The sequence below is a fragment of the Rhyacophila brunnea genome, unplaced genomic scaffold (assembly GCF_057557595.1).
Source record: "Rhyacophila brunnea isolate RB1 unplaced genomic scaffold, BYU_Rbru_1.0 scaffold_248, whole genome shotgun sequence".
NCBI lineage: Eukaryota > Metazoa > Arthropoda > Insecta > Trichoptera > Rhyacophilidae > Rhyacophila > Rhyacophila brunnea.
The window spans coordinates 1-17,717 of NW_028232913.1; the positions used below are offsets into that span (position 1 = coordinate 1).

Sequence of the window (17,717 nt, forward strand, 5' to 3'; positions counted from 1 at the left end):
TTGTTCGGTTAGGTTGGGTTTGATTTGATTTGATTAGGTTAGGTTTATTCGGTTAGGTTAGGTTTGATTTGGTTAGGTTAGGTTTGTTCGGTTATGTTGGGTTTGATTTGGTTAGGTTAGGTTTGTTCGGTTAGGTTGGGTTTGATTTGGTTAGGTTAGGTTAGGTTTGTTCGGTTAGGTTAGGTTTGATTTGGTTAGGTTAGGTTTGTTCGGTTAGGTTGGGTTTGATTTGATTAGGTTAGGTTTGATTTGATTAGGTTAGGTTAGGTTTGTTCGGTTAGGTTAGGTTTGATTTGGTTAGGTTAGGTTTGTTCGGTTAGGTTGGGTTTGATTTGATTAGGTTAGGTTTGTTCGGTTAGGCTAGGTTTGATTTGATTAGGTTAGGTTTGTTCGGTTAGGTTGGGTTTGATTTGATTAGGTTAGGTTTGTTCGGTTAGGCTAGGTTTGATTTGATTAGGTTAGGTTTGTTCGGTTAGGTTAGGTTTGATTTGATTAGGTTAGGTTTGTTCGGTTAGGTTAGGTTTGTTAACCGACTGACCCGACGTTGGCTTAATTGTGTTAAATGCCCCGATCAGTCTTTGAACGTTTTGTGTTTTCTGTCTACTTTTTTCATATATAAAATCGTTTTTTCAATTAATATTTGATAATAAAGAAATCCCGAATCCCGAGAAAAGATCGGAATTTCCCGAAATTTTTAAAATTCCATTATTCGTTCAAATATGAAATTAATTATGTTCAGACTTCAGATAATGTAGTTGTGACTAGAGTTGGGTTTCGGGAATTACCCGACGGGAATTTTAAAAATTTCGGGAAATTCCGATCTTTTCTCGGGATTCGGGATTTCTTTATTATCAAATATTAATTGAAAAAACGATTTTATATATGAAAAAAGTAGACAGAAAACACAAAACGTTCAAAGACTGATCGGGGCATTTAACACAATTAAGCCAACGTCGGGTCAGTCGGTTAACAAACCTAACCTAACCGAACAAACCTAACCTAATCAAATCAAACCTAACCTAACCGAACAAACCTAACCTAATCAAATCAAACCTAGCCTAACCGAACAAACCTAACCTAATCAAATCAAACCCAACCTAACCGAACAAACCTAACCTAACCAAATCAAACCTAACCTAACCGAACAAACCTAACCTAACCTAACCAAATCAAACCCAACCTAACCGAACAAACCTAACCTAACCAAATCAAACCTAACCTAACCGAACAAACCTAACCTAACCAAATCAAACCTAACCTAACCGAACAAACCTAACCTAATTAAATCAAACCTAACCTAACTCAAAATCAACCAACCAAACCACCAAAATTTTATTTTGAATTTCGTGTTGATTTAAAATTTTACCTAGGTAGGTGAGTGAGTGCAATTTGCGTATTGATACGTGCTCGATATCATTCGACACCTGAATTGTGTTGGTAGCCCTGAAAAGGGCTTTTGTTTCAATAAAATGCGAGCGAACGCGTATTATTCATCTCCATCTCTATCCTCATTCATCTCGTCTATTGTCGTCGTCGTCGTCATCCACCCGAGATACCCCCCCTTCCCGGGCTGCCGTCGTCGCATCATCGTCATCGTGATGATTAGATTAGATTCGATCACGGCGTCTTACTTCTTCGCAGCGGCTTTCTTCGCGGCGGGCTTCTTCGCAGCGGCCTTCTTGGGCTTTGGCGCCTTCGGCTTCTTCGTGGGCGGCTTGGCGGACTTTTTCGCCTTGGTCGGCGTCTTGGGCTTGGCGGCCTTCTTGGCGGCGGGGGCGGCCTTCTTGGGAGAGGCAGCTTTCTTGGCGGCTGCGGCCGATCTGGCCGCGGTTTCAAGAGGGGCCGACGACTTTCTCATGGCGGTCGCGGGCTTCTTCTTTGCGGCTGCCGCCGAAGACTTGCCTCCGCCGGCTGCGGCGCCCTTCTTCTCCTTGGATGAGGCGGGGCGCGATTTCTTCGCGGCGGGCTTCTTACCGGAGGTGGAGCCGCCCGCCGATTTGGCCTTGCCGGCTTCCAGTTTGAACGAACCGGAGGCCCCCTTGCCCTTGGTCTGCACTAGGGCGCCGGATTCGACGGCACCCTTCAGGTATTTCTTGATGAAGGGCGCCAGCTTGTCGGCGTCCACCTTGTAGTTGGCCGAGATGTATTTTTTTATCGCCTGCAGGGAGGATCCGGCGCGCTCTTTCAGCTCTTTGATGGCGCTGTTGACCATCTCAGAGGTCTTGGGATGCGTCGGCTTGACCTTGGGCTTCTTCGCGGCTTTGCCTGCTGCCGATTTCTTCGCAGGGGTAGAGGGCACCGGCGAAGCGGTGACGGGTGCTGCTGTATCTGCCATCTTTGCGTTATTCGATTGATTGAATAATAGAATGAAATATAATATTAAATTATATTGTATCGCGGCGTATATTCTGCTTGCTTGCTTGCTATCTATCTGTACGATGCGCTAGAGTGAAACGACTCGAACGGCTCGCGGATTGTATACGGCGAGAGCGAGACGGGTGCCGCAGTACCGATGTGCGAACGCCGCTCTCAGAGATGATGTCCGTCTAGATCGGCGATTTTAGTCACGAATTGCACCGGCATTTTTGCTTCGATCTCTCGATATTTTTCAATTTTTCGCGGCCGCCGCCCTAGCGAGGGGGCTCAGGGGCGGGCGGTCGCGCCGCCCACCGATCTGTCTGTCGTTTCAAAGCGGGCGAATGGTCGCGAGTCTGTCCTCGGGCTCGCGGGATGCGTTTCAAATTGGAATTGTGTCCGCGCGCGCACATAACGTGTCGGGAAAATGGCCGTAGATTCGTTAAGAATTATCAGATTCCAACGATCGAGCCTTCGTCCGGCGCGTCGATATACCTCCTCGCGGTTGCGATCGGCCGCGGGCCCCTGGCGCCCCCACGGGCGTCGCGATCCGCCCCCGAGTCGGCCGGAGTTAGCACAAGACGATCGCGGCATACAAACATTACTCGTATCGGGCGAAGACGACGGCGGCGGCCCCGCGGTGCTCGATGCAGTCCGCAGTGTTCACGAAGGAGCAGCAGGCGACGATGGTGCATGGTATTGTGCACGATGGTAAATAAAGAAGCACGACATGAGAATAGAATGTTCAATTCGAATAATTACTTACCTAACAATGGATTGCGATAGGTACGGCGCGATCGGTCGCTCGCTCGCTCACTGCGCCTCCCTCCCTCCCTCCCTCCCGCGATAGATAGATATCGTAAATAAATAGTTATAATCAATTAATTAATTAATTAAATAATTAATTAAATAATTAAATATGATAATATAATATTATGAGTGTGTTTAATATGACCGATGCAAAGCATACTGGCATGTAACAACGCACATATGAGAGTAGAAAACCATAGCAGCCGAAATCGACAACCATAACCATAAGTGCGAGACCGAAACACGAATTACTAATGTCATTGTTACTATTAAGTACCTATATGAAATCAAATATGAAGACATTGGACACTGGAAGGATTATTTTAAGATATCGATCGGGGGGGGGGGGATTCGGAATAAACTATTCCCGAAATTATGTGTCATGTACGTACGTACGTACGTACCAAAAAATCTATCGTACAATGCAAAATTATCCGATTCGCATTATTTATGTATCGCAGGTCCATCCGTTGAAGGATCGATGAAAATCCTCCACGCACAGACGATAATCGAGATAACAAACAGATGTGTAATATTATGTACCTAAATCTAATGTGATATTTTCTTTTTCAGATGCACGCACGCATGCATTCACCTAAGATGTATGGATAATATTATCAATAGTATAATGATGACTTATTGTTCTACTTACTGACTTACTTAGGTGGGTACTGTTGTACTTAATAATAATAAAATAATATTCACAGATAGATTGATTCTTATTATTTTCCTATCAAATCATCCTTCGTGGCGGGCTTAGTTAGTTATCTAGTCTAGTTTATAATATGGTGTTGGATAATGATATAATTATAAGCGCAGATACAAGATAATTATTGTAACAAATATTCGTATTATTATTATTACAATAGGTAGGCAGTCAGTCGATTTATTTATTTTTCCTGCTTGGCATAATATTAATAGCGATAATGAGACTAGCGAAACATGCGATTCGATCAATTCGATTTGAAAATATTGGCGGCCCTTAAAAGGGCCTTTGCTGGTTTTTTTTCTTCTTTCTTCATTTTCATGGACTTCACTTGGAGCTGGTGTATTTGGTGACTGCCTTTGTTCCTTCGCTGACGGCGTGCTTGGCGAGCTCTCCGGGCAGAAGGAGCCTGACGGCGGTCTGGATCTCCCTGCTGGTGATGGTGGAGCGCTTGTTGTAGTGGGCGAGGCGCGACGCTTCGGCGGCGATCCTCTCGAAGATGTCGTTGACGAAGCTGTTCATGATGCTCATCGCCTTACTGGAGATTCCGGTGTCGGGGTGCACCTGCTTGAGCACCTTGTAGATGTAGATTGCGTAACTCTCCTTCCTCCTCCTCTTTGTCTTCTTCTTGTCTCCCTTGGAGATGTTCTTCTGGGCTTTGCCGGATTTCTTGGCGGCCTTTCCGCTAGTCTTGGGCGGCATGATGATCGGCGATGGGTATTACGATACAATACGGATATATAGATAGATTAGGTAGGTGCGGTGTCAATCGGCGGCGGTGGCTCGAGTGAGAATCTGCCGAAATTTTTTTTTTTTACCGCTTGCCATCGCTGTGTAGAGCGAACGGCGCGCGGCTTTGCGGGTCGCGTGATGCGGCGCACGTCTCCCGCTACGGGCGCACCGCACGCCATCACAAAATAGAGCTTTGGATATCCCTGAGTGAGCTTTCTTCAAAGGACCGTCCGTCGATTCAGATCGACGCGCATCTTTCGCACAGTTAATTTTCAACACTACCACATCTCGCCATGTCTGGTCGCGGAAAAGGCGGTAAAGTCAAGGGAAAGGCAAAGTCTCGTTCGAATCGCGCCGGACTCCAGTTCCCCGTCGGTCGCATACACAGACTCCTGCGCAAGGGAAACTACGCCGAGAGGGTGGGCGCTGGTGCGCCGGTGTACCTGGCCGCCGTCATGGAATACCTCGCCGCCGAAGTACTCGAGTTGGCGGGAAACGCGGCCCGCGACAACAAGAAGACCAGGATCATCCCTCGTCATTTGCAGCTCGCCATCCGCAACGACGAGGAGCTGAACAAGCTGCTCTCCGGTGTCACCATCGCCCAGGGAGGAGTGCTGCCCAACATCCAGGCGGTGCTCTTGCCCAAGAAGACTGAGAAGAAGGCGTAAAAAAAAATAAATAAAAAAAAAAAAATCGTATCTTCTATGATTACATGCAATAATCCATCTATCGTCGTACAAAAGGCCCTTTTCAGGGCCGCCATTTTTATTCAAATCCGACTGGTAGCGAACGTGTCGAGCTCGTTATTGTTGCTTATAAAATTGATTGAAATAATTATTCATCGAAAGTAGGTAGTATTCAAATTGTTATTATTATAGGTATTAATTAGCAATGAATGCGCACAGAGAGAACTGTCCATATTACAATAAATGTTCTGGAAATTCAAAATTTGAAAATACATCTAAAATAAGTAAGTAGGTAGGTAGGTATATAATTTCGTAGTAATTAATGAGGAGATAGAGATGCGATGTGTCGATCTCTTGTTTGTTTAAACTACTCGTATGGTGTGGCGGTTTCAGTTTTAAATAGTTTTGTAGGATAATGATTGTGATATATGTATTTATATAGGTGAGGAGCATCTATTGATTATATCTATATAACGTGTTTAGCGACATTATTATAATTAATTAATTAATTAATTAATTGTGGTAGATGGACGGCGAGATAATATGACAAGGTATGGATGGTGGTGGACTGACGGATAGAAAACGCGTTTTGATAAGAGATTGGTGCGTTTTCTAAAATAATAGGTAATATAAGGAGGCTGTTTAATTAATATTATGTGGGTAGATATTATTTAATGAATCTCGCCTCACACACAACGCACTACGTACGCAGCGTTGCGTTATTATTAGATGGTGAGTATATTTTATCTAATCAACTGCTTAATTGATCAATTACATACAACAAACGCAATATTACTAACAAACCTATTTTTATCCAAAAATAGTGGAACACGCAGGATGATAATAATATATTATACTTGGATAAATAGGTATATATAAATATATTATTATAGGCACATAACGGCCGATCGCTCGCTCACGGTTGCGTAAACATTCGAATGTCAAAAAATTTGCGGCCCTGAAAAGGGCCTTTTGCGATAGGTATGATAAATATTATTTTTTTTTTTTTAATTCTTAAGCGCGTTCGCCGCGGATTCGTCTCGCCAGCTGGATATCTTTGGGCATGATGGTGACGCGTTTGGCGTGGATGGCGCAAAGGTTCGTGTCCTCGAATAGACCGACGAGGTACGCCTCGCTGGCCTCCTGCAGCGCCATGACGGCCGAGCTCTGGAAGCGCAGATCGGTCTTGAAATCTTGAGCGATCTCGCGCACCAGTCGCTGGAAGGGCAGCTTGCGGATGAGGAGCTCAGTGCTCTTCTGATAACGGCGGATCTCACGGAGAGCGACCGTACCGGGCCTGTAACGATGGGGCTTCTTCACGCCCCCTGTGGCCGGCGCGCTTTTCCTCGCGGCCTTCGTGGCGAGCTGTTTGCGGGGAGCTTTTCCACCGGTGGATTTTCGGGCAGTCTGCTTGGTACGAGCCATGTCTTCTTCTTCAAAGTAGTAGGTTCTGAAACGAGCGTTCAACGAGAAGTGTGCACGCGATCCCGCAGACGGGGTGACTATATAGAGAGATCCGCTCGCTGCGATTGGTCGATGCGGTCGCCTTCGGCTGAACAGTGGGGGTGATCATTTTTGTCGGCGTATCGTTTTGAGGTCGAAATATTGCCTGAAAGTTAATTTTTTTTGAAAATATCTCTTTTTATTCTATTCCGCAATTATTAATTATAGCCGTTATCTTTATTGCGCACTCGCTTTGCGCGAAATGCGCAGCGCTGGGCGTGGTTGCGCCGCGACGCGCCAGAGCGAGACGCACTCGCCCGCGCCTTGATTTCGCAAGGAAGCGAGCGAGACGTCGCATACGCGCGAGACGAGCGTCTATAAAAGAGACGTCGCAGGGAGCAAAATTTTATAATTCGTCTAGCGGCCGCAGTGAGCGCATCGCATCGTTTCGATTTTTGACATCATCCACTTTTTGACACTCATACAAGATGACCGGTCGCGGTAAAGGAGGAAAGGGATTGGGAAAAGGGGGCGCCAAGCGTCACAGGAAGGTTCTTCGCGATAACATCCAGGGCATCACGAAGCCTGCGATCCGTCGTCTGGCTCGTCGCGGCGGAGTCAAGCGCATATCTGGCTTGATTTACGAAGAGACCCGAGGAGTCCTGAAGGTGTTCCTCGAGAACGTCATCAGGGACGCCGTCACCTACACGGAGCACGCGAAGAGGAAGACCGTCACCGCCATGGACGTCGTGTACGCCCTGAAGAGACAGGGTCGCACCCTGTACGGTTTCGGCGGCTAAGCTGGCCAATATAATGCCTTTCATCGTATCGTCTCGTCTAGATACAATACAGACTGACTACGCATAATGATGGATGAGTGGGTTGGTTTTTATGCTACGCCCGCTTAACTATTATTATGTGAATATATCTATCTACTCACATACAAACGGCCCTTTTCAGGGCCACCATGTCTATTTCGTTCGATCCGTTTGCATTCGTATAGTATCGCAGTAATAATGCATGCAGCTGTTGTTCGGTTAGGTTAGGTTTGATTTGATTACGTTAGGTTAGGTTTGATTTGATTTGATTTGATTAGGTTAGGTTTGATTTGGTTAGGTTAGGTTTGTTCGGTTAGGCTAGGTTTGATTTGGTTAGGTTAGGTTTGTTCGGTTAGGTTGGGTTTGATTTGATTTGATTAGGTTAGGTTTATTCGGTTAGGTTAGGTTTGATTTGGTTAGGTTAGGTTAGGTTTGTTCGGTTAGGTTGGGTTTGATTTGATTTGATTAGGTTAGGTTTATTCGGTTAGGTTAGGTTTGATTTGGTTAGGTTAGGTTTGTTCGGTTATGTTGGGTTTGATTTGGTTAGGTTAGGTTTGTTCGGTTAGGTTGGGTTTGATTTGGTTAGGTTAGGTTAGGTTTGTTCGGTTAGGTTAGGTTTGATTTGGTTAGGTTAGGTTTGTTCGGTTAGGTTGGGTTTGATTTGATTAGGTTAGGTTTGATTTGATTAGGTTAGGTTAGGTTTGTTCGGTTAGGTTAGGTTTGATTTGGTTAGGTTAGGTTTGTTCGGTTAGGTTGGGTTTGATTTGATTAGGTTAGGTTTGTTCGGTTAGGCTAGGTTTGATTTGATTAGGTTAGGTTTGTTCGGTTAGGTTGGGTTTGATTTGATTAGGTTAGGTTTGTTCGGTTAGGCTAGGTTTGATTTGATTAGGTTAGGTTTGTTCGGTTAGGTTAGGTTTGATTTGATTAGGTTAGGTTTGTTCGGTTAGGTTAGGTTTGTTAACCGACTGACCCGACGTTGGCTTAATTGTGTTAAATGCCCCGATCAGTCTTTGAACGTTTTGTGTTTTCTGTCTACTTTTTTCATATATAAAATCGTTTTTTCAATTAATATTTGATAATAAAGAAATCCCGAATCCCGAGAAAAGATCGGAATTTCCCGAAATTTTTAAAATTCCATTATTCGTTCAAATATGAAATTAATTATGTTCAGACTTCAGATAATGTAGTTGTGACTAGAGTTGGGTTTCGGGAATTACCCGACGGGAATTTTAAAAATTTCGGGAAATTCCGATCTTTTCTCGGGATTCGGGATTTCTTTATTATCAAATATTAATTGAAAAAACGATTTTATATATGAAAAAAGTAGACAGAAAACACAAAACGTTCAAAGACTGATCGGGGCATTTAACACAATTAAGCCAACGTCGGGTCAGTCGGTTAACAAACCTAACCTAACCGAACAAACCTAACCTAATCAAATCAAACCTAACCTAACCGAACAAACCTAACCTAATCAAATCAAACCTAGCCTAACCGAACAAACCTAACCTAATCAAATCAAACCCAACCTAACCGAACAAACCTAACCTAACCAAATCAAACCTAACCTAACCGAACAAACCTAACCTAACCTAACCAAATCAAACCCAACCTAACCGAACAAACCTAACCTAACCAAATCAAACCTAACCTAACCGAACAAACCTAACCTAACCAAATCAAACCTAACCTAACCGAACAAACCTAACCTAATTAAATCAAACCTAACCTAACTCAAAATCAACCAACCAAACCACCAAAATTTTATTTTGAATTTCGTGTTGATTTAAAATTTTACCTAGGTAGGTGAGTGAGTGCAATTTGCGTATTGATACGTGCTCGATATCATTCGACACCTGAATTGTGTTGGTAGCCCTGAAAAGGGCTTTTGTTTCAATAAAATGCGAGCGAACGCGTATTATTCATCTCCATCTCTATCCTCATTCATCTCGTCTATTGTCGTCGTCGTCGTCATCCACCCGAGATACCCCCCCTTCCCGGGCTGCCGTCGTCGCATCATCGTCATCGTGATGATTAGATTAGATTCGATCACGGCGTCTTACTTCTTCGCAGCGGCTTTCTTCGCGGCGGGCTTCTTCGCAGCGGCCTTCTTGGGCTTTGGCGCCTTCGGCTTCTTCGTGGGCGGCTTGGCGGACTTTTTCGCCTTGGTCGGCGTCTTGGGCTTGGCGGCCTTCTTGGCGGCGGGGGCGGCCTTCTTGGGAGAGGCAGCTTTCTTGGCGGCTGCGGCCGATCTGGCCGCGGTTTCAAGAGGGGCCGACGACTTTCTCATGGCGGTCGCGGGCTTCTTCTTTGCGGCTGCCGCCGAAGACTTGCCTCCGCCGGCTGCGGCGCCCTTCTTCTCCTTGGATGAGGCGGGGCGCGATTTCTTCGCGGCGGGCTTCTTACCGGAGGTGGAGCCGCCCGCCGATTTGGCCTTGCCGGCTTCCAGTTTGAACGAACCGGAGGCCCCCTTGCCCTTGGTCTGCACTAGGGCGCCGGATTCGACGGCACCCTTCAGGTATTTCTTGATGAAGGGCGCCAGCTTGTCGGCGTCCACCTTGTAGTTGGCCGAGATGTATTTTTTTATCGCCTGCAGGGAGGATCCGGCGCGCTCTTTCAGCTCTTTGATGGCGCTGTTGACCATCTCAGAGGTCTTGGGATGCGTCGGCTTGACCTTGGGCTTCTTCGCGGCTTTGCCTGCTGCCGATTTCTTCGCAGGGGTAGAGGGCACCGGCGAAGCGGTGACGGGTGCTGCTGTATCTGCCATCTTTGCGTTATTCGATTGATTGAATAATAGAATGAAATATAATATTAAATTATATTGTATCGCGGCGTATATTCTGCTTGCTTGCTTGCTATCTATCTGTACGATGCGCTAGAGTGAAACGACTCGAACGGCTCGCGGATTGTATACGGCGAGAGCGAGACGGGTGCCGCAGTACCGATGTGCGAACGCCGCTCTCAGAGATGATGTCCGTCTAGATCGGCGATTTTAGTCACGAATTGCACCGGCATTTTTGCTTCGATCTCTCGATATTTTTCAATTTTTCGCGGCCGCCGCCCTAGCGAGGGGGCTCAGGGGCGGGCGGTCGCGCCGCCCACCGATCTGTCTGTCGTTTCAAAGCGGGCGAATGGTCGCGAGTCTGTCCTCGGGCTCGCGGGATGCGTTTCAAATTGGAATTGTGTCCGCGCGCGCACATAACGTGTCGGGAAAATGGCCGTAGATTCGTTAAGAATTATCAGATTCCAACGATCGAGCCTTCGTCCGGCGCGTCGATATACCTCCTCGCGGTTGCGATCGGCCGCGGGCCCCTGGCGCCCCCACGGGCGTCGCGATCCGCCCCCGAGTCGGCCGGAGTTAGCACAAGACGATCGCGGCATACAAACATTACTCGTATCGGGCGAAGACGACGGCGGCGGCCCCGCGGTGCTCGATGCAGTCCGCAGTGTTCACGAAGGAGCAGCAGGCGACGATGGTGCATGGTATTGTGCACGATGGTAAATAAAGAAGCACGACATGAGAATAGAATGTTCAATTCGAATAATTACTTACCTAACAATGGATTGCGATAGGTACGGCGCGATCGGTCGCTCGCTCGCTCACTGCGCCTCCCTCCCTCCCTCCCTCCCGCGATAGATAGATATCGTAAATAAATAGTTATAATCAATTAATTAATTAATTAAATAATTAATTAAATAATTAAATATGATAATATAATATTATGAGTGTGTTTAATATGACCGATGCAAAGCATACTGGCATGTAACAACGCACATATGAGAGTAGAAAACCATAGCAGCCGAAATCGACAACCATAACCATAAGTGCGAGACCGAAACACGAATTACTAATGTCATTGTTACTATTAAGTACCTATATGAAATCAAATATGAAGACATTGGACACTGGAAGGATTATTTTAAGATATCGATCGGGGGGGGGGGGATTCGGAATAAACTATTCCCGAAATTATGTGTCATGTACGTACGTACGTACGTACCAAAAAATCTATCGTACAATGCAAAATTATCCGATTCGCATTATTTATGTATCGCAGGTCCATCCGTTGAAGGATCGATGAAAATCCTCCACGCACAGACGATAATCGAGATAACAAACAGATGTGTAATATTATGTACCTAAATCTAATGTGATATTTTCTTTTTCAGATGCACGCACGCATGCATTCACCTAAGATGTATGGATAATATTATCAATAGTATAATGATGACTTATTGTTCTACTTACTGACTTACTTAGGTGGGTACTGTTGTACTTAATAATAATAAAATAATATTCACAGATAGATTGATTCTTATTATTTTCCTATCAAATCATCCTTCGTGGCGGGCTTAGTTAGTTATCTAGTCTAGTTTATAATATGGTGTTGGATAATGATATAATTATAAGCGCAGATACAAGATAATTATTGTAACAAATATTCGTATTATTATTATTACAATAGGTAGGCAGTCAGTCGATTTATTTATTTTTCCTGCTTGGCATAATATTAATAGCGATAATGAGACTAGCGAAACATGCGATTCGATCAATTCGATTTGAAAATATTGGCGGCCCTTAAAAGGGCCTTTGCTGGTTTTTTTTCTTCTTTCTTCATTTTCATGGACTTCACTTGGAGCTGGTGTATTTGGTGACTGCCTTTGTTCCTTCGCTGACGGCGTGCTTGGCGAGCTCTCCGGGCAGAAGGAGCCTGACGGCGGTCTGGATCTCCCTGCTGGTGATGGTGGAGCGCTTGTTGTAGTGGGCGAGGCGCGACGCTTCGGCGGCGATCCTCTCGAAGATGTCGTTGACGAAGCTGTTCATGATGCTCATCGCCTTACTGGAGATTCCGGTGTCGGGGTGCACCTGCTTGAGCACCTTGTAGATGTAGATTGCGTAACTCTCCTTCCTCCTCCTCTTTGTCTTCTTCTTGTCTCCCTTGGAGATGTTCTTCTGGGCTTTGCCGGATTTCTTGGCGGCCTTTCCGCTAGTCTTGGGCGGCATGATGATCGGCGATGGGTATTACGATACAATACGGATATATAGATAGATTAGGTAGGTGCGGTGTCAATCGGCGGCGGTGGCTCGAGTGAGAATCTGCCGAAATTTTTTTTTTTTACCGCTTGCCATCGCTGTGTAGAGCGAACGGCGCGCGGCTTTGCGGGTCGCGTGATGCGGCGCACGTCTCCCGCTACGGGCGCACCGCACGCCATCACAAAATAGAGCTTTGGATATACCAGAAGACAATTTTCTATCAAATACCACGGAATCAAATCTTCCATCAGACGCATTAAAGCTGGAGTTCCCCAAGGATCGGTACTAGCCCCCATCCTATACAACCTCTACACCAGAGACATACCCATCCCAAGCAATACCTCCGCAAGATCCTGTATAGTCGCTCAATACGCAGACGACACCGCCATACTAGCTAGATCTATCCAACTCAACCAGGCCACTAAATTAGTTCAACTAGCAGCTAACCAAATAGTTAAATGGTGCGACAAGTGGCGCATCAAACTAAATGCCAGCAAAAGCGAGGCAATTATCTTCAGACATAGGGGCGATAGGCTCTGCAAAATCAGAAATCAACTCGTCATGAGCAAAAAACTAATCCCGTGGTCAACCACGGTCAAATACTTAGGACTTCACTTAGATAAGAATCTTACATTCTTTAAACACATCAACTCAAAAGACAGAGAAGCTAGAATAGTAAAAGCCAGACTAACCCCAATGCTAGGTAGGCGCAGCAAAGTCTCCATGAGAGGCAAACTGCTATTACATACAGCAATAATTAGACCCATCATGACCTACGCTTGCCCCATCTGGGCTCACGGCAGCCCAAACCTCATCAAGAAGCTGCAAGTAGTTCAAAACATAGTCCTAAGATCGATTACAGGCGCCCCAAACTACGTCCGCAATAAAATACTACATAGAGACCTAGAAATGGAAACGCTAGAAGAGCACATAGGAAAACTAGCGATAAAATTCTACGCGTCAATGGATAATCATCCAAACGCTATAATCAAAAATCTCAACGACTACGACGAGAATACAGTCATGGACCATGACAGACCCAGGTCCTTCCTTAGGAGAATAAAGGCAGGACCCAGCATAAACAAAAACAAAAACAAACAACTACGACGCAGGAACAGATAATAAATATAACAAATATATAACAAATATAAAAATGCCACTTATGATTACAGATACAGATCCAAAGCTGCCCCTCTCTGTCGTCTCGAACTGCCGCGAACCGCCCTCAAAACTCTGAGCCGAGCGTCAAATGGCACAGCCCACACAGATGGATGACTAGAGAGTAGCAGCCCAAGACTCGTACTAGATGACTCCTCTCTCGAAGCATAGACCGCAACCTTTTCCTTCTTCTTACTAACCTGTTCTTTTTATAATAAAGCTTACAGATACAAATCACAGCGGCGGGGTTTTTGGCCGGGAGAGTCTCACAAACACTCCCGGAGTTTTTCACCCCGCCGCGGCTCAAATTTTGATGAGCAATCATGATGGGCCTAACATCCCAAAACGAGTGGTTATCGTTTTTCTATTCTTCTTTCTTCGACTTCACTCGCTTGGACTGGTGTGGTGTATGCCTCGGAACGAGCATGACTGGCCTCCTGAGATGGCGTGCTGGCAAGCCCGCTAAAACTGGATGGGACGTAAGCTGGCGCGGCGGACTCTCAACGATGAACTCCGCCCCGTGCATGATTCCGATGTCCCGATGCTACACTCAAACTCCTCCTCCTCTGGCGTCTTCAATCAAACAAGAAGGCAATACCGCCGTTGGCCTTTGGCGGTTGATGATCGGCTGATGGGCAATAACTCGGACGGTGAAGACGGTGGTCCGGGCTGTGGCTCGAATGAGAATGCTAAACGAACATATCCATTACTAGTTAAAAACTTTTTCTCATTTTTAACTAAGATTAAAAATTAAAATTAAATTCATTATTAAAACAACACCCCTTGCCATATAGAGGATCTCAAAACCTCACCCGAGTCTCCTCAAGACCCGAACGGGTCTCTTCAAGACCCCGTAATAAACGGGTCTCCTCAAGACCCGGAGTAAAATCGCACACGTAAATTCAGAGAAACCTTCACCAGCGACCAAATAATAGAGACGAAGGGGATAATGCTTAACGTATGTGAGCCCCATAAATACTGAAGGATGATCCAAAGTCAAAGTCAAGTCCCTGAGTGAGCTTTCTTCAAAGGACCGTCCGTCGATTCAGATCGACGCGCATCTTTCGCACAGTTAATTTTCAACACTACCACATCTCGCCATGTCTGGTCGCGGAAAAGGCGGTAAAGTCAAGGGAAAGGCAAAGTCTCGTTCGAATCGCGCCGGACTCCAGTTCCCCGTCGGTCGCATACACAGACTCCTGCGCAAGGGAAACTACGCCGAGAGGGTGGGCGCTGGTGCGCCGGTGTACCTGGCCGCCGTCATGGAATACCTCGCCGCCGAAGTACTCGAGTTGGCGGGAAACGCGGCCCGCGACAACAAGAAGACCAGGATCATCCCTCGTCATTTGCAGCTCGCCATCCGCAACGACGAGGAGCTGAACAAGCTGCTCTCCGGTGTCACCATCGCCCAGGGAGGAGTGCTGCCCAACATCCAGGCGGTGCTCTTGCCCAAGAAGACTGAGAAGAAGGCGTAAAAAAAAATAAATAAAAAAAAAAAAATCGTATCTTCTATGATTACATGCAATAATCCATCTATCGTCGTACAAAAGGCCCTTTTCAGGGCCGCCATTTTTATTCAAATCCGACTGGTAGCGAACGTGTCGAGCTCGTTATTGTTGCTTATAAAATTGATTGAAATAATTATTCATCGAAAGTAGGTAGTATTCAAATTGTTATTATTATAGGTATTAATTAGCAATGAATGCGCACAGAGAGAACTGTCCATATTACAATAAATGTTCTGGAAATTCAAAATTTGAAAATACATCTAAAATAAGTAAGTAGGTAGGTAGGTATATAATTTCGTAGTAATTAATGAGGAGATAGAGATGCGATGTGTCGATCTCTTGTTTGTTTAAACTACTCGTATGGTGTGGCGGTTTCAGTTTTAAATAGTTTTGTAGGATAATGATTGTGATATATGTATTTATATAGGTGAGGAGCATCTATTGATTATATCTATATAACGTGTTTAGCGACATTATTATAATTAATTAATTAATTAATTAATTGTGGTAGATGGACGGCGAGATAATATGACAAGGTATGGATGGTGGTGGACTGACGGATAGAAAACGCGTTTTGATAAGAGATTGGTGCGTTTTCTAAAATAATAGGTAATATAAGGAGGCTGTTTAATTAATATTATGTGGGTAGATATTATTTAATGAATCTCGCCTCACACACAACGCACTACGTACGCAGCGTTGCGTTATTATTAGATGGTGAGTATATTTTATCTAATCAACTGCTTAATTGATCAATTACATACAACAAACGCAATATTACTAACAAACCTATTTTTATCCAAAAATAGTGGAACACGCAGGATGATAATAATATATTATACTTGGATAAATAGGTATATATAAATATATTATTATAGGCACATAACGGCCGATCGCTCGCTCACGGTTGCGTAAACATTCGAATGTCAAAAAATTTGCGGCCCTGAAAAGGGCCTTTTGCGATAGGTATGATAAATATTATTTTTTTTTTTTTAATTCTTAAGCGCGTTCGCCGCGGATTCGTCTCGCCAGCTGGATATCTTTGGGCATGATGGTGACGCGTTTGGCGTGGATGGCGCAAAGGTTCGTGTCCTCGAATAGACCGACGAGGTACGCCTCGCTGGCCTCCTGCAGCGCCATGACGGCCGAGCTCTGGAAGCGCAGATCGGTCTTGAAATCTTGAGCGATCTCGCGCACCAGTCGCTGGAAGGGCAGCTTGCGGATGAGGAGCTCAGTGCTCTTCTGATAACGGCGGATCTCACGGAGAGCGACCGTACCGGGCCTGTAACGATGGGGCTTCTTCACGCCCCCTGTGGCCGGCGCGCTTTTCCTCGCGGCCTTCGTGGCGAGCTGTTTGCGGGGAGCTTTTCCACCGGTGGATTTTCGGGCAGTCTGCTTGGTACGAGCCATGTCTTCTTCTTCAAAGTAGTAGGTTCTGAAACGAGCGTTCAACGAGAAGTGTGCACGCGATCCTTTTTTGTTTAGTATATTGCCTTTTTACTTTTAATTGGAGTCCCGGGGCTATGCCCCCTATCTCCTTCATCTATGTATGATGGCGTTGAGAGGCTTTGGCAAGGTGCTTGTCCTTGTAATTGCATACAAGTGCACGCACCGATTTTGTACTCACATACAAACATTTCTTCTTTGTTGAGATAGTCAACAAAAAAGAAAGGGTACAAACATAAAATACAAGGTGTAGGATGATGATATGACCCAGCTTCAGGTCAAATCATTGGTCTAGTGGAATCCGGTGAAGATCTCTGCATTGACATTGATAGTCCGATTGTCCAACCCCGCCGAGCAGTATTTAGTCTTTTATACTTGAGTCCCTGTGTTGAGTCATGAAAAATGTGTGTGTATTTAAATTTTTTAATACTAGGGAGGAAGGTTCCCTCCGCCTGCACTTATGTCAGGCGGCGGGGTGCCCTTCATCTTTTATTATCCTCGGGGGGAGGTCGGGTATCAATGTCTTTTCTTGTTGCACTGAAAAATAACAGATTAGTCGCTTGGGTAAGAAGGAGTCTGTGGTGAGGATGTGAAGGAACTATGGTGGATGCTTGTCCAGCAGGATTGCCTTCGGCCTCCTATAGACGTAGTCTGTGTCGCTTCCATTTTCGATTAATAAATTTTTAATAGACGCGTTGGGATGGTTTATCATGGATTTGTAGAATCTCTTCGACAACTTCATGATATGTTCGTGGATGGTTTCAATGTTAAGGTCTCTGTGAAGTGTGGTATTGCGTACATACCACGGAGCGCCCGTGATTCGTCGCAATGTCTTGTTTTGAATAGTCTGAAAGAGTTTAATGTGTCGGGGATTTGAGTAAGCCCATATGGGGCTTGCGTAAGTGATTGTTGGTCTGGTGATTGCTGTGTAGAGCAGAAGTTTTGCTCGAGTAGACAGTTTACTCTTGGGGCCCATCATGGGTCGAAGTCTTGCGTTAACTATTATGGCTTGGCGTTTTT

At 45.4% G+C, this 17,717-nt stretch overlaps 9 protein-coding genes across 9 annotated transcripts; 3 read left to right on the forward strand and 6 right to left on the reverse strand.

Moving 5' to 3' along the window:
* Positions 1 to 1,499: 1,499 nt before the first annotated feature.
* Positions 1,500 to 2,783, reverse strand: LOC147068802 (uncharacterized). The gene has a single exon (XM_085951764.1). The coding sequence runs from the start codon at positions 2,333 to 2,335 to the stop codon at positions 1,628 to 1,630; it is 708 nt and encodes a 235-aa protein (XP_085807890.1). The 5' UTR covers positions 2,336 to 2,783; the 3' UTR covers positions 1,500 to 1,627.
* Positions 2,784 to 4,198: 1,415 nt separating this feature from the next.
* On the reverse strand, positions 4,199 to 4,573 carry LOC147068803 (histone H2B-like). Its single transcript, XM_085951766.1, has one exon. It carries the CDS (start codon positions 4,571 to 4,573, stop codon positions 4,199 to 4,201), a length of 375 nt encoding a protein of 124 aa, XP_085807892.1.
* Positions 4,574 to 4,896: 323 nt separating this feature from the next.
* On the forward strand, positions 4,897 to 5,287 carry LOC147068804 (histone H2A). Its single transcript, XM_085951765.1, has one exon. It carries the CDS (start codon positions 4,897 to 4,899, stop codon positions 5,269 to 5,271), a length of 375 nt encoding a protein of 124 aa, XP_085807891.1. The 3' UTR covers positions 5,272 to 5,287.
* An 891-nt stretch (positions 5,288 to 6,178) lies between these two features.
* LOC147068805 (histone H3) lies at positions 6,179 to 6,714 on the reverse strand. Its single transcript, XM_085951768.1, has one exon. It carries the CDS (start codon positions 6,712 to 6,714, stop codon positions 6,304 to 6,306), a length of 411 nt encoding a protein of 136 aa, XP_085807894.1. The 3' UTR covers positions 6,179 to 6,303.
* A 506-nt stretch (positions 6,715 to 7,220) lies between these two features.
* Positions 7,221 to 7,532, forward strand: LOC147068806 (histone H4). The gene has a single exon (XM_085951771.1). The coding sequence runs from the start codon at positions 7,221 to 7,223 to the stop codon at positions 7,530 to 7,532; it is 312 nt and encodes a 103-aa protein (XP_085807897.1).
* A 1,949-nt stretch (positions 7,533 to 9,481) lies between these two features.
* LOC147068807 (uncharacterized) lies at positions 9,482 to 10,765 on the reverse strand. The gene has a single exon (XM_085951761.1). The coding sequence runs from the start codon at positions 10,315 to 10,317 to the stop codon at positions 9,610 to 9,612; it is 708 nt and encodes a 235-aa protein (XP_085807887.1). The 5' UTR covers positions 10,318 to 10,765; the 3' UTR covers positions 9,482 to 9,609.
* Positions 10,766 to 12,033: 1,268 nt separating this feature from the next.
* LOC147068808 (histone H2B-like) lies at positions 12,034 to 12,630 on the reverse strand. Its single transcript, XM_085951730.1, has one exon. It carries the CDS (start codon positions 12,553 to 12,555, stop codon positions 12,181 to 12,183), a length of 375 nt encoding a protein of 124 aa, XP_085807856.1. The 5' UTR covers positions 12,556 to 12,630; the 3' UTR covers positions 12,034 to 12,180.
* A 2,135-nt stretch (positions 12,631 to 14,765) lies between these two features.
* Positions 14,766 to 15,234, forward strand: LOC147068809 (histone H2A). The gene has a single exon (XM_085951770.1). The coding sequence runs from the start codon at positions 14,844 to 14,846 to the stop codon at positions 15,216 to 15,218; it is 375 nt and encodes a 124-aa protein (XP_085807896.1). The 5' UTR covers positions 14,766 to 14,843; the 3' UTR covers positions 15,219 to 15,234.
* Positions 15,235 to 16,125: 891 nt separating this feature from the next.
* Positions 16,126 to 16,847, reverse strand: LOC147068810 (histone H3). The gene has a single exon (XM_085951769.1). The coding sequence runs from the start codon at positions 16,659 to 16,661 to the stop codon at positions 16,251 to 16,253; it is 411 nt and encodes a 136-aa protein (XP_085807895.1). The 5' UTR covers positions 16,662 to 16,847; the 3' UTR covers positions 16,126 to 16,250.
* Between the last annotated feature and the right edge of the window lie 870 nt (positions 16,848 to 17,717).

Bases quoted from the DNA above. Each gene is read 5' to 3' on its own strand.
- LOC147068807 (XM_085951761.1), bottom strand. From the start codon at position 10,317: ATGGCAGATACAGCAGCACCCGTCACCGCTTCGCCGGTGCCCTCTACC.
- LOC147068802 (XM_085951764.1), bottom strand. From the start codon at position 2,335: ATGGCAGATACAGCAGCACCCGTCACCGCTTCGCCGGTGCCCTCTACC.
- LOC147068808 (XM_085951730.1), bottom strand. From the start codon at position 12,555: ATGCCGCCCAAGACTAGCGGAAAGGCCGCCAAGAAATCCGGCAAAGCC.
- LOC147068803 (XM_085951766.1), bottom strand. From the start codon at position 4,573: ATGCCGCCCAAGACTAGCGGAAAGGCCGCCAAGAAATCCGGCAAAGCC.
- LOC147068805 (XM_085951768.1), bottom strand. From the start codon at position 6,714: ATGGCTCGTACCAAGCAGACTGCCCGAAAATCCACCGGTGGAAAAGCT.
- LOC147068809 (XM_085951770.1), top strand. From the start codon at position 14,844: ATGTCTGGTCGCGGAAAAGGCGGTAAAGTCAAGGGAAAGGCAAAGTCT.
- LOC147068806 (XM_085951771.1), top strand. From the start codon at position 7,221: ATGACCGGTCGCGGTAAAGGAGGAAAGGGATTGGGAAAAGGGGGCGCC.
- LOC147068804 (XM_085951765.1), top strand. From the start codon at position 4,897: ATGTCTGGTCGCGGAAAAGGCGGTAAAGTCAAGGGAAAGGCAAAGTCT.
- LOC147068810 (XM_085951769.1), bottom strand. From the start codon at position 16,661: ATGGCTCGTACCAAGCAGACTGCCCGAAAATCCACCGGTGGAAAAGCT.